Source organism: Melanotaenia boesemani, chromosome 1 (assembly GCF_017639745.1).
Source record: "Melanotaenia boesemani isolate fMelBoe1 chromosome 1, fMelBoe1.pri, whole genome shotgun sequence".
Classification (NCBI taxonomy): Eukaryota; Metazoa; Chordata; class Actinopteri; order Atheriniformes; family Melanotaeniidae; genus Melanotaenia; species Melanotaenia boesemani.
This window is the reverse complement of record NC_055682.1, coordinates 653,673-666,345: the sequence shown is the minus strand read 5'-3', so window position 1 is coordinate 666,345 and position 12,673 is coordinate 653,673. Positions and strand designations below refer to the sequence as shown.

Here is a 12,673-nt window from a genome sequence, read left to right as displayed (position 1 = left end):
TTCCGGTGAGACGGCCAATTTAAACCAGCAGCCCTTGTACTGCACACACATAATAATAATCCTTTATTAGTCCCACAGTGGGGAAATTCTTTCTCTGCATTTAACCCATCCTGGTTGCTACGAGCAGGGAGCTGCCAGTTTCCAGCACCTGGGCAGCAATCGGGGGTTAAGGGCCTTGCTCTGGGACCCACAGTGGTTTTTACCTCAGTTGCCAGCTCTGGGACTTGAACACACATGCAGCTTGGGTCTGGAGAACCCAGGTTCTTCACACCCAAGCCCACCTCTGTAACCACTAGGCTACCTAATGTCTCTAACCCTGCAGTATCAGTGAGCTGACTGTAAGCGACGTTCTTTAAGGATAACAGCTGGAGAAGACCCGTTCCCACTGCAGGTAGAGGAACTGAGCTTTTCAGGAGCCTTCTTCTCCTGAACACATGGTTGTCAGATGCACGTATCACCTATGGGATAAAGTTCTGTTACGTGTTCTGGGTGAAAAACAGGATCCAAGTGCAGACACTGGAATGGAAATGAGTAAAGTGTTTTATTTCAGGAATCCACGGATGGGAGGATGTGACTGGCAAGCAGGCAGGTAGGCAAGCAGGATCTCTGCTTAAAGCAGAGCAAAAATAAGACAAGTTAGGCAGGCAAAAGACAAGGCAATCAAAAATACAAAAAATGGCCGAGAGCTGTTACCACTGGGTAAATCAAGAAACTGGCGATGATTTGAAGGCTGAGCTTAAATACGCACTGCTTGATTGAGGAATGAGGCGCAGGTGAAGATCCGGTTGTCAGGGAAACAAGCATGCCCACCAGTGCCACACACCGGAGCAGGAACCACAACAAATTCATTGATAACGTCAGTATCTTATGGAACTGAAGAAATTACTCAGACCTGATGGCTGCATCCAGGTCTAACTGGATCCAGATTACTTGAGCCCTGTTTCAACTGAGTGCTTAGTTTGGAAGAGTGCGGTCCGGTATGCTATTATGTGTGTTTCCATTATAAAAGGGGTCTATATAACTGAACCATACTGCACCATTTATGGATGCCCTTCAGTTGGTCCATAGGAAAATGCTATGGTACAGTCAAGGCGAAGCTACTGGCATATAACTATAAAATCCAGAACAGAAAAAGGTCACTGCCCATGACCAACGCAAGCAACATTCACTTCATGGATCAGTTGGACATTGGAAAGATAATAGGAAAAAGGATGCTGGCAAACAACAGTAAGGTCTAGTCGTACGATGCAGCATGTATTATTTGTACAAAGAACTAAACGCTAAGCAGAACAAAAACCCACTGCTGATTTGCCTCCACTGTTGTTTGTAGCTTCACTTTGTTGTCGTCACACTGGTATGACGCTACGCTGGGCATCTGGTATGAACCCTGCTGTCCAGTGGCGGTCCCACTTGCAGTGGTGAATGCTCACCTGAATTGGCTGGACCATTCTAAAACTTCCAAACCGTACCGTCCCAGATCGAAACTGAAACAGTGGAAATGGGGCTTTGGTGCACACCTGCGTCATGCTGCCGGGACGGCAAAGCCAAACATGATGTACAGATAAGAGCAAAGGACCCAGCAGAGAGGCGATCAACTCTCAGCTCTCCCCCCTCACCAGACACTCTTCTCCACAACCCTCTAAGGTCTTCAAAGGATGTCTCTATCCCGGACCGGACCCCAGCGACCACCATCTACCAAGAAATACAGGGGTCCCCCTCCTCCCCCTCCTATTAGATCATCTGTCCTGGCAGAACAGGGCACAGGATGAGGTGCAGGAGGTTCACGGCAAGGTTATAATAGTTTTGAATTTTTATTAGTTTTATTTTTTATTTCGTTTTGACTTTTTATTTTCAAATTCAGTTAGCTTTAATTAGTTTTTAGAGCAAATTTTCTAGTTTTTATTAGTTGTTTTTTTTTTAAACGCTTAGTTTTAGTTCAGTTTTTATTAGTTTTAGTTTTTTGTGTGTTTGTTTTTTCTAAATTAGGGTATGTAGCGACTATCTGGTCCTATCATTTTAGTTGCTCTGGGTGTGGGGGATCCTGGTCATGGGCTTCATTAAAACAATGTCCAGACAGAAAGATAAGTTTGGGGTGTGTTACCATTTACTGAATGAAAGAATGATGATCTGAAGTCCAGGATTGCGGTCTACAGCAAGGGCCCTGAGGTTATGACAGGTATGGAGGCCGCTTGGAACAGCATTGAGACATGAAAAAACGTTAAGGAGCGGAGAATTGATGGAAGCGGTAAAAACCATGCGACCTTCCGTCACCCGAGCACCCCATGCAGTCACCTCCATACCTATATGCACTTTCCTCAACACCGCCACCAAAGGTCAAGGAGAATATAGGTCACCTGTGCCATCCCAAACATAAACAAACACCACCACAATAAACCTGAACCAAACAATAAACAGAAATAATGGCTCCTACAGGGTATTTGTCATGTGCAAAATTCAAAATAATCAGAATAAGCACTGTGTAATAAAAATTCAGTTTTTAAAAACTGTATCAGGAGGAAACATGAACACCATTGACAAATCAAATACAACAGCCCAAAAGATAGCAGCCTTAAAAAAAAAGAAGAAAAGAAAAAAAAAATGCATCAACATAACATGAATCCATTCAAGAGACAATTCAGTCCTTGGCAGCCAGGAGTCTAAAGGAGCTCAATCTGACTCATCATGAACAACCTCAACAACCCAACAAACTCTAGACTAGAGCTTTAATTCATTCAGATGAAACAACTCATAATTAACTATATAAAGAACTGAAATAGAGGTGCAGCAGCTTTAGTACAAATCCCTGCAGCTGATTAACAGAACCTCACATGTTATACTGGACATGATAAAGCAGTGGATATTTTAGACACTGAACACAGAGCCAGCATCTGGTTAACATACTGGTCTATCAGCTGGATGCTGATGTGCTTTTCTTTTCTTTTCAGAATTAAAAGTTTAGTCTACCAGTAAGACCAGGAGACAGTCATCCATGAATCCATCTCCAGTAGACTGGATTACTGTACTGGTCTTTACCAGGACTTCCTTTAAAAGACCAGTAAACATCTTCATCTCATCCAAAACGCTACTGTTAGAGTTTTAACCAGGACTAAGAGATCTGAACACATCACACCAGTTTTGAAATCTTTACACTGGCTTCCAGTCAGTCACAGAATAGATTTTAAAACCCTTCTGATGGTTTACATCCCAGAATGGTTTAGGTCCAGAATACATCTGTGATACATTCAGAGAATATAAACCTAGCAGAGCTCTGAGATCCACAGACTGTGGTCCACTAGTCCAGACCAGGGTCCAGACCAGAGTACAGACCAGAGTCCAGGCCAGGGTCCAGACCAGGGTCCAGACCAGAGTACAGACCAGGGTCCAGACCAGAGTCCAGACCAGAGTCCAGACCAAAGTCCAGGCCAGGGTACAGACCAGAGTACAGACCAGAGTCCAGGCCAGGGTACAGACCAGAGTACAGACCAGAGTCCAGGCCAGGGTCCAGACCAGGGTCCAGACCAGAGTACAGACCAGAGTACAGTCCAGAGTCCAGGCCAGGGTCCAGACCAGAGTCCAGACCAGGGTCCAGACCAGAGTCCAGACTAGAAACCAGACCAGAGTCCAGACTAAACATGGAGAAGCAGCATTTAGCTGTTATGCTGCAAACAAACTGCCAGCGGAGATTAAACTTTCACCAAATGTAGACATTTTTAAATCCAGGTTAAAACTTTTCTTTTCTCATGTCTATACATGAAATCTGCACTGTAACTTTTTAACTTGTCTTGCTTTTAGTTATTTCAATGTAATTTATTATTTTATTGTGATTGTTGCTTTGTGTTGCTGCCTTTTACCATTTCTTAATATCTGTAATGCTTTTGTTTTATGTAAAGCACTTTGACTTGTCATTTTCAGACGTCCTGGACACTGGGCAGATTTTATTGATGAATTTTCTGAGTTATTGTCGATTATCTCTACTGATTTTAACTATTTTAACTTAATGGATGGGAATGTGAAGGAAGTTTCTTCCATACTGGACGCTTCCATGGCAACATGGAAAAGAACTGACCCACATTCCAGGCCACATTCTGGATGATGGATGGATGGATGGATGGACGGACGGACAGACAGACGGATGGACGAATGGATGGATGCATGAATGAATGAATGCATGAATGAATGAATGAATCACATTCATTAATGGGAATGAATGGTTTGGGAAACAGGTGGAGTGTTTGAACTTATTGTGTAAAGCTAGTGATGAGATATGGGGCGGGATTAAAGAAGCTCTCTTTTTTCCACTCCTTTTCCAGCACTAAAGATGTGTATTTATTCTTTAGGGTGAACGTAGACTGTCTGATGCGGTTGGGTCATCAGTTAGTACAGGTCCGGACCGGGTCATCCGTTAGTAGAGGTCCGGACAGGGTCATCCATTAGTACAGGTCCGGGACCAGGTCATCCGTTAGTACAGGTCCGGACAGGGTCATCCATTAGTACAGGTCCGGGACCAGGTCATCCGTTAGTACAGGTCAGGACAGGGTCATCCATTAGTACAGGTCCGGACCGGGTCATCCGTTAGTACAGGTCCGGACAGGGTCATCCATTAGTACAGGCCCGGACAGGGTCATCCGTTAGTACCGGTCCGGACCGGGTCATCCGTTAGTACAGGTATGGGACCTCGTCATCCGTTAGTATAGGTCTGGGACCAGGTCATCCGTTAGTACAGGTCTGGACAGGGTCATCCATTAGTGCAGGTCCGGACCAGGTCATCCATTAGTATAGGCCGGGACCAGGTCATCGATTAGTACAGGTCCGGACAGGGTCAACCATTAGTGCAGGTCCCGGACGAAGTCATCTATTAGTACAGGTCCGGGACCAGGTATTCTCTTAGTAAAGGTACAGACTGGGTCTTTCGGTAGTACAGGTATGGGACTGGGTCATCTGTTAGTAAAGGTACAGACTGGGTCTTTCGGTAGTACAGGTCCGGACAGGGTCATCCATTAGTACAGGTCCGGGACTGGGTCATGTTAGTAAAGGTACAGACCGGGTCTTTCGGTAGTACAGGTACGGACTGGGTCTTTTGGTAATACAGGTCCGGGACCGGGTCATCTGTTAGTACAGGTCCCGGACCGAGTCATCCATTAGTACAGGTCCAGACTGGGTAATCCATTAGTACAGGCCCAGGACCGGGTCATCCGGTAGTACAGGTCCGGGACCGGGTCATCTCTTAGTAAAGGTACAGACCGGGTCTTACGGTAGTAGAGGTACGGACCGGGTCTTTCAGTAGTACAGGTACGGACTGGGTCTTTCGATAGGACAGATATGGGACTGGGTCATCCGTTAGTACAGGTCCGGGACCGGGTCATCTCTTAGTAAAGGTACAGACCGGGTCTTACGGTAGTAGAGGTACGGACCGGGTCTTTCAGTAGTACAGGTACGGACTGGGTCTTTCGATAGGACAGATATGGGACTGGGTCATCCGTTAGTAAACTTACAGACCGGGTCTTTCGGTAGTAAAGGTACGGACCGGGTCTTTTGGTAGTACAGGTCCGGACTGGGTCATCCGTTAGTACAGGTCCAGGACCGGGTCATCCGTTAGTACAGGTCCAGGACCGGGTCATCTGTTAGTACAGGTCCGCGACCGGGTCATCTGTTAGTACAGGTCCAGACTGGGTCATCCGTTAGTACAGGTCCAGGACCGGGTCATCTGTTAGTACAGGTCTGGACTGGGTCATCCGTTAGTAAAGGTACAGAACCGGGTCATCTGTTAGTACAGGTCCAGACTGGGTCATCCATTACTACAGGTCCAGGACCGGGTCATCTGTTAGTACAGGTCTAGACTGGGTCATCTGTTAGTAAAGGTACAGAACCGGGTCATCTGTTAGTACAGGTCCGGACTGGGTCATCCGTTAGTACAGGTACAGACCGGGTCTTTCGGTAGTGAATCTGATGCAGCAACTCCCCTGTAAAAAGTTGGAACAGCAACAAAAGGCTGGAAAAGTACCTGGTACAAACCAGAAACACCTGGAGGAGCATTGGACAACTAACCAGGTTACCTGGCAACAGGCCAGTAACATGACTGGGTATAAAAGGAGCATTTCAGAGAGGTGGGATGACAGCATGGCTCCAGGACTTCCTGACCAACAGGCCACAGTTTGTGAGGTCCAGAGGCTGAGTCTCTGACACAGGGATGGGCAGCACTGGGGGGCCACAAGGGACTGTTCTGGCTCCTCTGCTCTTCACCACAGACACCGCTGACTTCACTCACTACACCAACAACTGCCGTCTACAGAAGTCATCTACCACTCAGCCATCGTTGGACTCATCAACAACGTGATGAGAAAGAGTACTGAGAACTTAACCAGAACTTTGTAGCCTGGTGTGAAGGGAACTGCCTCCGGATTAAAGCTGGAAAAACCAAAGAGCTGGTGGTGGACCTCCATCAGCGTAAAATCTCCCCTCCTGTCCCGGTGAACATTCAGGGAACGGACATGGGGATGGTGGACTCATACAGGTACTTGGGTGTTCACCTGAACAAAAACCAGGACCGGACTACCAACGTTCAGGCCCTTGACAAGCAGGGCCAAAGCAGACTCCACCTGCTACATAGACTCAGGTCCTTTAGGGGCAGGAAAGCCTCCTGAGGTCCTTTTCCGTCTCCATCGGGGCCTCAGTCCTAGTTCATAATATGGCCTACAGAGTGGTGGGACCATGATGGCAGAGACCAGGAAACTGATCAAACTGGTGAAGAAGGCCGGCTCTGTTATAGGCCACAGTCTCCAGCACCTGGAAGTGGTGGGCGCCCGGAAGATGATGGCAAAGCTGCCATCATGGACAATGCCCCCCACCCCCTACATGAGGCTATCAGAGCCTCGAAAGCACCATCAGCAGCAGGCTTCACCCACGGTGCAGGACGGAGAGGTACAGCAGATCCTCCATAACCAAACCATCTCCCAGCAGAGCTGATCACCCCCCCCACCACAACAAAGCTCATCCTTCTGCAAGATCTGGTCATAATAACTGTACATTTTCACATTTCTACTTATTTATTTGGTCAGCAACTGCATTACCTTCATGCATGGCTTTTCTTTTCTACAGTATTTATAACGGCTTTGTCTCCCTGAGACCATGACCTGTGGCTTGTATGTAGATGTGTATGTTTCTGTTTAGGTCCATACAGCTGTCTGCAACACCAATATCCACAAGAGGGAGGAATTAAGGTCTATTTAATCTAATGTCATCTAATTTACATCGCCGTGTCTCCTGATGACCTGTAGCCAGTTAATGTCCTTTTAAACTGTATTTTAGATATAAAGTCATGGATGGCAGAGAACTTCTTACAGCTCAACCAGTAAGTAAGTAAGGCAAAATTAAGTAAATGTTTATTTATACAGCACCTTTCAAGATAAAAACCACAAAGTGCTTAACAATAAAACAGAATACAAAATAACACAGAGAAAATAAAAACAAATAAAACTAAGTAAAAGCAAGTTTAAAAAGATATGTTTTTAGCTGCTTTTTAAAAGAGATCATGGAGTCCGCTGAGAGGAAGGAGGTCCAGAGGGAAGCAGCCTCTGCTGCGAGGCCTCTAGCACCTTTAGTTTTCAGCCATGTTGGCTTAACAACCAGCAGACCTCAGTAGTGCAAAAAACAGCAGTACCGCAATTCTGCAAGACAGAAAGCTGCCGGTAGCAGCAAAGCCAAACACAGACGCCATCTTACCGGAAGGAAGGCCTGGAACACCTAGAACTTCTTTTTACACCAAAAAACTAGGACAAAACTGAAGTTTTAATCATTGGTCCTGAAGATAAGATAGATTATTTAATCAAAATTACAACATTTTAATCCTTCTTAGTGTGGGAGAAACATGGATGTCCTTTTTTATATATTTCTAATAGAACAGATGACTGTAACGTCCCGCTCTCTGGTCTCTAACCTGCAGCTACTCCAGAACTCAGCAGCAGAGTCGTGACAAGGACCAGAGGGACCACATCACACCAGCTTTAAAATCGCTGCGTCTGCTCCCCGAACGTTTCAGGATGATTTTAAGCTTCTTTTACTGGTTTATAAATGTCTTCATGGTCTTGGAACTTCTTAGTTATCAGACCTGCTTTTAGATTATGAACCCTCGCGGACCCTGAGGTCCTCTGGCACCCGACCTTTAGTTGTTCCTAAAGTCTTCACAAAAACATCCGGTGAGGCCTCGTTCCACCACCAGGGGTCTCGGCGATGGAACATCCTGCCAGAGAACCTCAGGGCTGCAGAGACCGTTGATGTTTTTTAAAAAAGGCTCGACCTTTTAACAGAATTTTATTTTGATTTAGTCCATTTTATTTTATCTTATTTACTTTATGGTCATGAGTGGGCATGCGTGTGTGTGAGAGAGAAATTATGATCAGGTGTGTGTTCTTGTACCTAGGTCTGTTAAAACTCGTTTTTATGAAAAAAGTTTCATTTGATTTGATCTACTCAGATCCACTAAGAACCTCAGAGATTACCTCAGAACCAGAGAGGTTTCTGAATGTCGGACCTCTCTGTGACCAGAACAGAACTTAGACCAGAACTCTGAATGTAAACAGTTCTTTGTCTGTTTTCAGGTGGTCTGAAGGACTTCAGTCCCACTCTGGACGTTGGTGGAACGAAGGACAGGACTCGGTCTTTTTCTAATGTTGACATCTTGATCTCCCCATGTGACCCCGCCCACGCCGGCCCCCCTCAACCTCAGGACAACCTGACGGACTCCAACATGGACCAATCGGGACAGAAGAGCAGACTGGAAGCGACGGTGTCATTCCCCCTGGAAAGGTCAAGGGTCACGCAGTATTCCTCGTCTCTGACCCTCAGCAGCCGGAAATGCATCAGCACCATTATCTGTAGCCCCACCCACCAGGACCAGGACCGCGTCACCAGTCTGACCTCTTCGCAGGTGATGGTGGGGTCAAGCAGAGGTGAAGCGGAGGAGTCCAAGCAGCCCGTGGATGATAACCATGGTAACGGAGATGAGGAGGACCGGATCTATCCAACGCTTCGTTCCAAGAGTCTCAACACAAACCCGAGGAAGACGAAGAGGAGGCAGGAGGAAGAGGAGAAACCTCGATCTGCTAGTAGTGTCAAAGACCTGGTGTCAGTGTTCAGGGGGGGTAAGGAGGCCAATCCAAGTCCACAGACCCTGAAGTGAGCTGAGCAGACCCGGATCAGTTCTGTCTGTGATGGAACAGTAATCCAGGATTAATGCTGATCCAAAATTCCAGTCTGGTCCTGTTTGATCTGCTCTAGTCTGATCTGGTCCAGTCTAGTCTGCTCTGGTCCAGTCTAGTCCACTCCAGTCCAGTCTGGTTAAGTCTGGTCCTGTCCAGAGTGGTCCTGTTTGGTCTGGTCCAGAACCGAACAGCTGAAATTTTTTACCATGAAGGCAACTTAGCTGGACTGGCTGGACTGGACTGAATTGAATTGAGAGTCCACGGGGTCACATGATCTCCCTGTGCTCCTGTCAGTCCTGTTTCTGACAGATTCTAACCGGTTCTGTCCAGTTCTGACTGGTTTTGACAAATTCTGACTGATTCTGACCATTTCTGGCTGTATTTGAGACGATTTGACCGGTTCTGACCGGTTCCCTTTATTTTTACCTTTCCTGTCCAGCATGGTGGCGGCAGAATGATGGTCTGGCTGCTGTGTTGAGCTGAACTAATTTACTCTACCAGGAGGAGCTTCTGGATCTGGGGCTCCCCTTGAATCTTAATGTGTTATTCGTTATTGTTCTAAAGGACCGAACGATCCCTGCACCAACACACCTGAGTCAAATTAATGAGTTATTGTGTAGAACCTGATTGGCTGTTAGAGCCACCTAATTTGACTCAGGTGTGTTGGTGCAGGGATACATGGAAAACCTGCTGGATTGCGGCCCTCATAGGACCGAATTGAGTAGCCCTGTCCTAGAGGCTCCCAGAGACAAGCAGACCAGCTATAGACAATCTATAGACCCTGTTAGAGGAAAACCTGGAGAAACCATGAACAGCATGAACACACCGGCAGCTGCTACGTGTGTGTGTGTGTGTGTGTGTGTACTCCGCATTAGGGGTGAGTTGTGCTTAGTGATCATGTAAATGCAACCATCACCCCCCTCCAAGGATCAGAGACAGACCGAGAGGGCTCCAAGCCCCAGGTGACCAGCACCGGTGAGACCAGAGCCGAGACGTTTTACTTTGTGCATGAAAAGGGCTCTATGAATAAAATTTGATTTGAATTGATTTGATTTGATTTGATTTTTATTTGATTTGATTTGATTTGATGAGTCTAATGGCTTAGAGCAGGTGGAGGAAGGTTTAATGGGAATAAATGAAAATAGATAACTGAGTTTAGGTAGAACCATCATTTTTTTGAGTGATATGGGTAAGGGTTTCCACTGTGTGAGATCATCCTCAACTGTTTTTAAAAGCTGGACATAATTTAGCTTCGTTAGTTCTGACAACCTGGGGAAATGTTTAATCCTGAGTATCTAATATTTTCTGACTGTGCAGTATCAGGATTGTTCTGGAAAGTGCAGTTAATGGGTAAAACAGGGGTTTTAGACCAGTACATTGTACATCATCCTCTTATGCTCTTTATTTCTGCCGTCAATACCTTTAATTTCTTTATGTTGTCTAACACCAGCTGCTGAGGGATGAATTAAGTTGACAGAGTGAGGGGGGAGGGGCCAGCCCTGTCTAGTGGCGCTCTGCAGACTGAAGCTTGGAAAAGTTTGATAGTTTGTGCTAACACGCATATTTAAGTTACTATATAATATCTATATCCAGCCAATAAAAGATGAGCCAAACTCAGTTTAGTTTATTCATCAAGACTGCAAGGGGGCGTCTAATGGAGTAGACTGAACTAACACAAGGTCCATGATAAATCCATCATAATCCTGCTTATTTATCTCTCGCTGTAACCTAGACTTGGCCAATTTGAAAACTTAAGCCTCTTTTCCCCCGTGGATAGTCAGTATCTGCAGCTAACATGCCACCAAAGCCAAGTAAGACGACTGCGAGCCACACCGCTGATGAAGCTACCACTCAGAGCAGCACGCTGGAAGACTTTCGCAAGATTGTCAAGGATATAATTTGGAAAGTATTTTCACTAAAATCATAAATTCAGCTTGCAATCGCTCCAGTAAGAGCTGAATTGGATGAATGCAAGATGCAACTTGTTGCCCATGAAAAAGGATTGAACTCTCTAGCTGCCCAGACAGACACTGTGGAAGCTCGCTGCTCTTAGCTGGCTAAGGAAAATGTTGAGCTTCAGATGAAAACTTAGGCTACATTCACACTGCAGGGCTTAATGCTCAATTCAGATTTTTTTTTTTTTTAAATCCGTTTTTTTTTTTTTGAGACTCCGTTATCATTTCCAATTAAATGAGACTTGTATGTGATCTCTTTTATGAACTTGATGCGCAGCAAAAGTGTTGCATGCATAGAAGACACGAGGACGTGACAGTGAGCATGCGCATGACGTCTTCATTTTTGCAGAAGTAAACACAGACGATAACAGTGGAGCATATGTTTATAAGTTCTTGTCCAACCATCGCCAGCACATTTTCAATGGCACTGTTTTGAGGAGATTACAAAAGAGGAGATCCAGACTTATGGCCATGGCAACGTGGCAGCAACGTCTGTACAGAGAAACGTGGGTACGGAGTCGCAACCAGGAGTGGTGGAGAGTCCTGTGAGCCTTTACAGGTGTTACCTTCAGACTTATTGCTCCTAACCTTGGTACGGAGATGTCTGGTTTCCAGGGAAAAGCTTGGCTCGTGCACTGGTAACTCATGTCAGCCCAGGTCGGCTTTCTTAGCATGCTAGCAATGAAGGACACAACTGATCTTTCTTCTTTCAACGGATTTATTTCTCCAACAGGCTCAGAGGCAGTGAACAACACATTATGAACAGTGAGACCCGAGTGGATGTACAATTTGGTCGGAAGTCCCTTGTATTGCAGCATTTAAGGTTGTGTTTCCCTCTTAGCTTAGCCTCGCTCTCTCTCTCACACATGATTCGACTAACAACAACTCAACTTCCGCCTTTCACTTCCGTTAGTCTCCCGGCTGCAGTCGCTCACATCCCCCATGCCCTGGCTTCCTTTTGCGTCACTCCACAGAACAGCCGAGTCAGCAACACAGGTAAGGGTTTATAAACAATGTCGTGCATGACGTGTAGGTCGGATTAATGCGACCTGGCCATTCAGACTGAAGTCGCATGGATAAAGTTCAGATACGTATCGGATTTAGGACACATCCAAGTGTCAAAGTTGAAAAAATCGGATCTGTTATTAAAAGATGAGATACAGGTCGCATAGGGGCAAAAAATTCCGATTTGGGGCACTTCAGCCTGCAGTCTGAACGTAGCCTTAGAAAACAGAGGGAGGAGATGCAATTTAAGAAGGAATACCGAACAAGGCAAACCAACTACTTTTGCCTCAGACATGCTCTATGACTTGTTCTGTGGACCAGATGGTCTGGAGAAGCCTCTATTACTTGATCAAACTCACCTGGTTCCAGCCTTGCAGCCAAAAAGACAGAGAGCGTCCTCGCTCCTTCCTTTGCAGAGTTCACTTTCAAATAAAAGAAAAAATACTGATACTTTCACGACAGGAAGGAAAGTTTACTTAGGACAGCAATCAGATCTTCATCTTCCCAGACTACAGC

The 12,673-nt window shown here is 45.9% G+C and overlaps 1 protein-coding gene across 1 annotated transcript in view; it reads left to right on the top strand.

The window, feature by feature from the left end:
- LOC121641417 (transient receptor potential cation channel subfamily M member 1-like) overlaps positions 1–9,175 on the top strand; it is a 132,421-nt gene extending 123,246 nt beyond the window's left edge. The window contains exon 28 of the mRNA XM_041987529.1: positions 8,595–9,175. Within this exon, the coding sequence (XP_041843463.1) occupies positions 8,595–9,175 (581 nt within the window). The remainder of the gene's footprint in view (positions 1–8,594) is intronic.
- Positions 9,176–12,673: the final 3,498 nt, after the last annotated feature.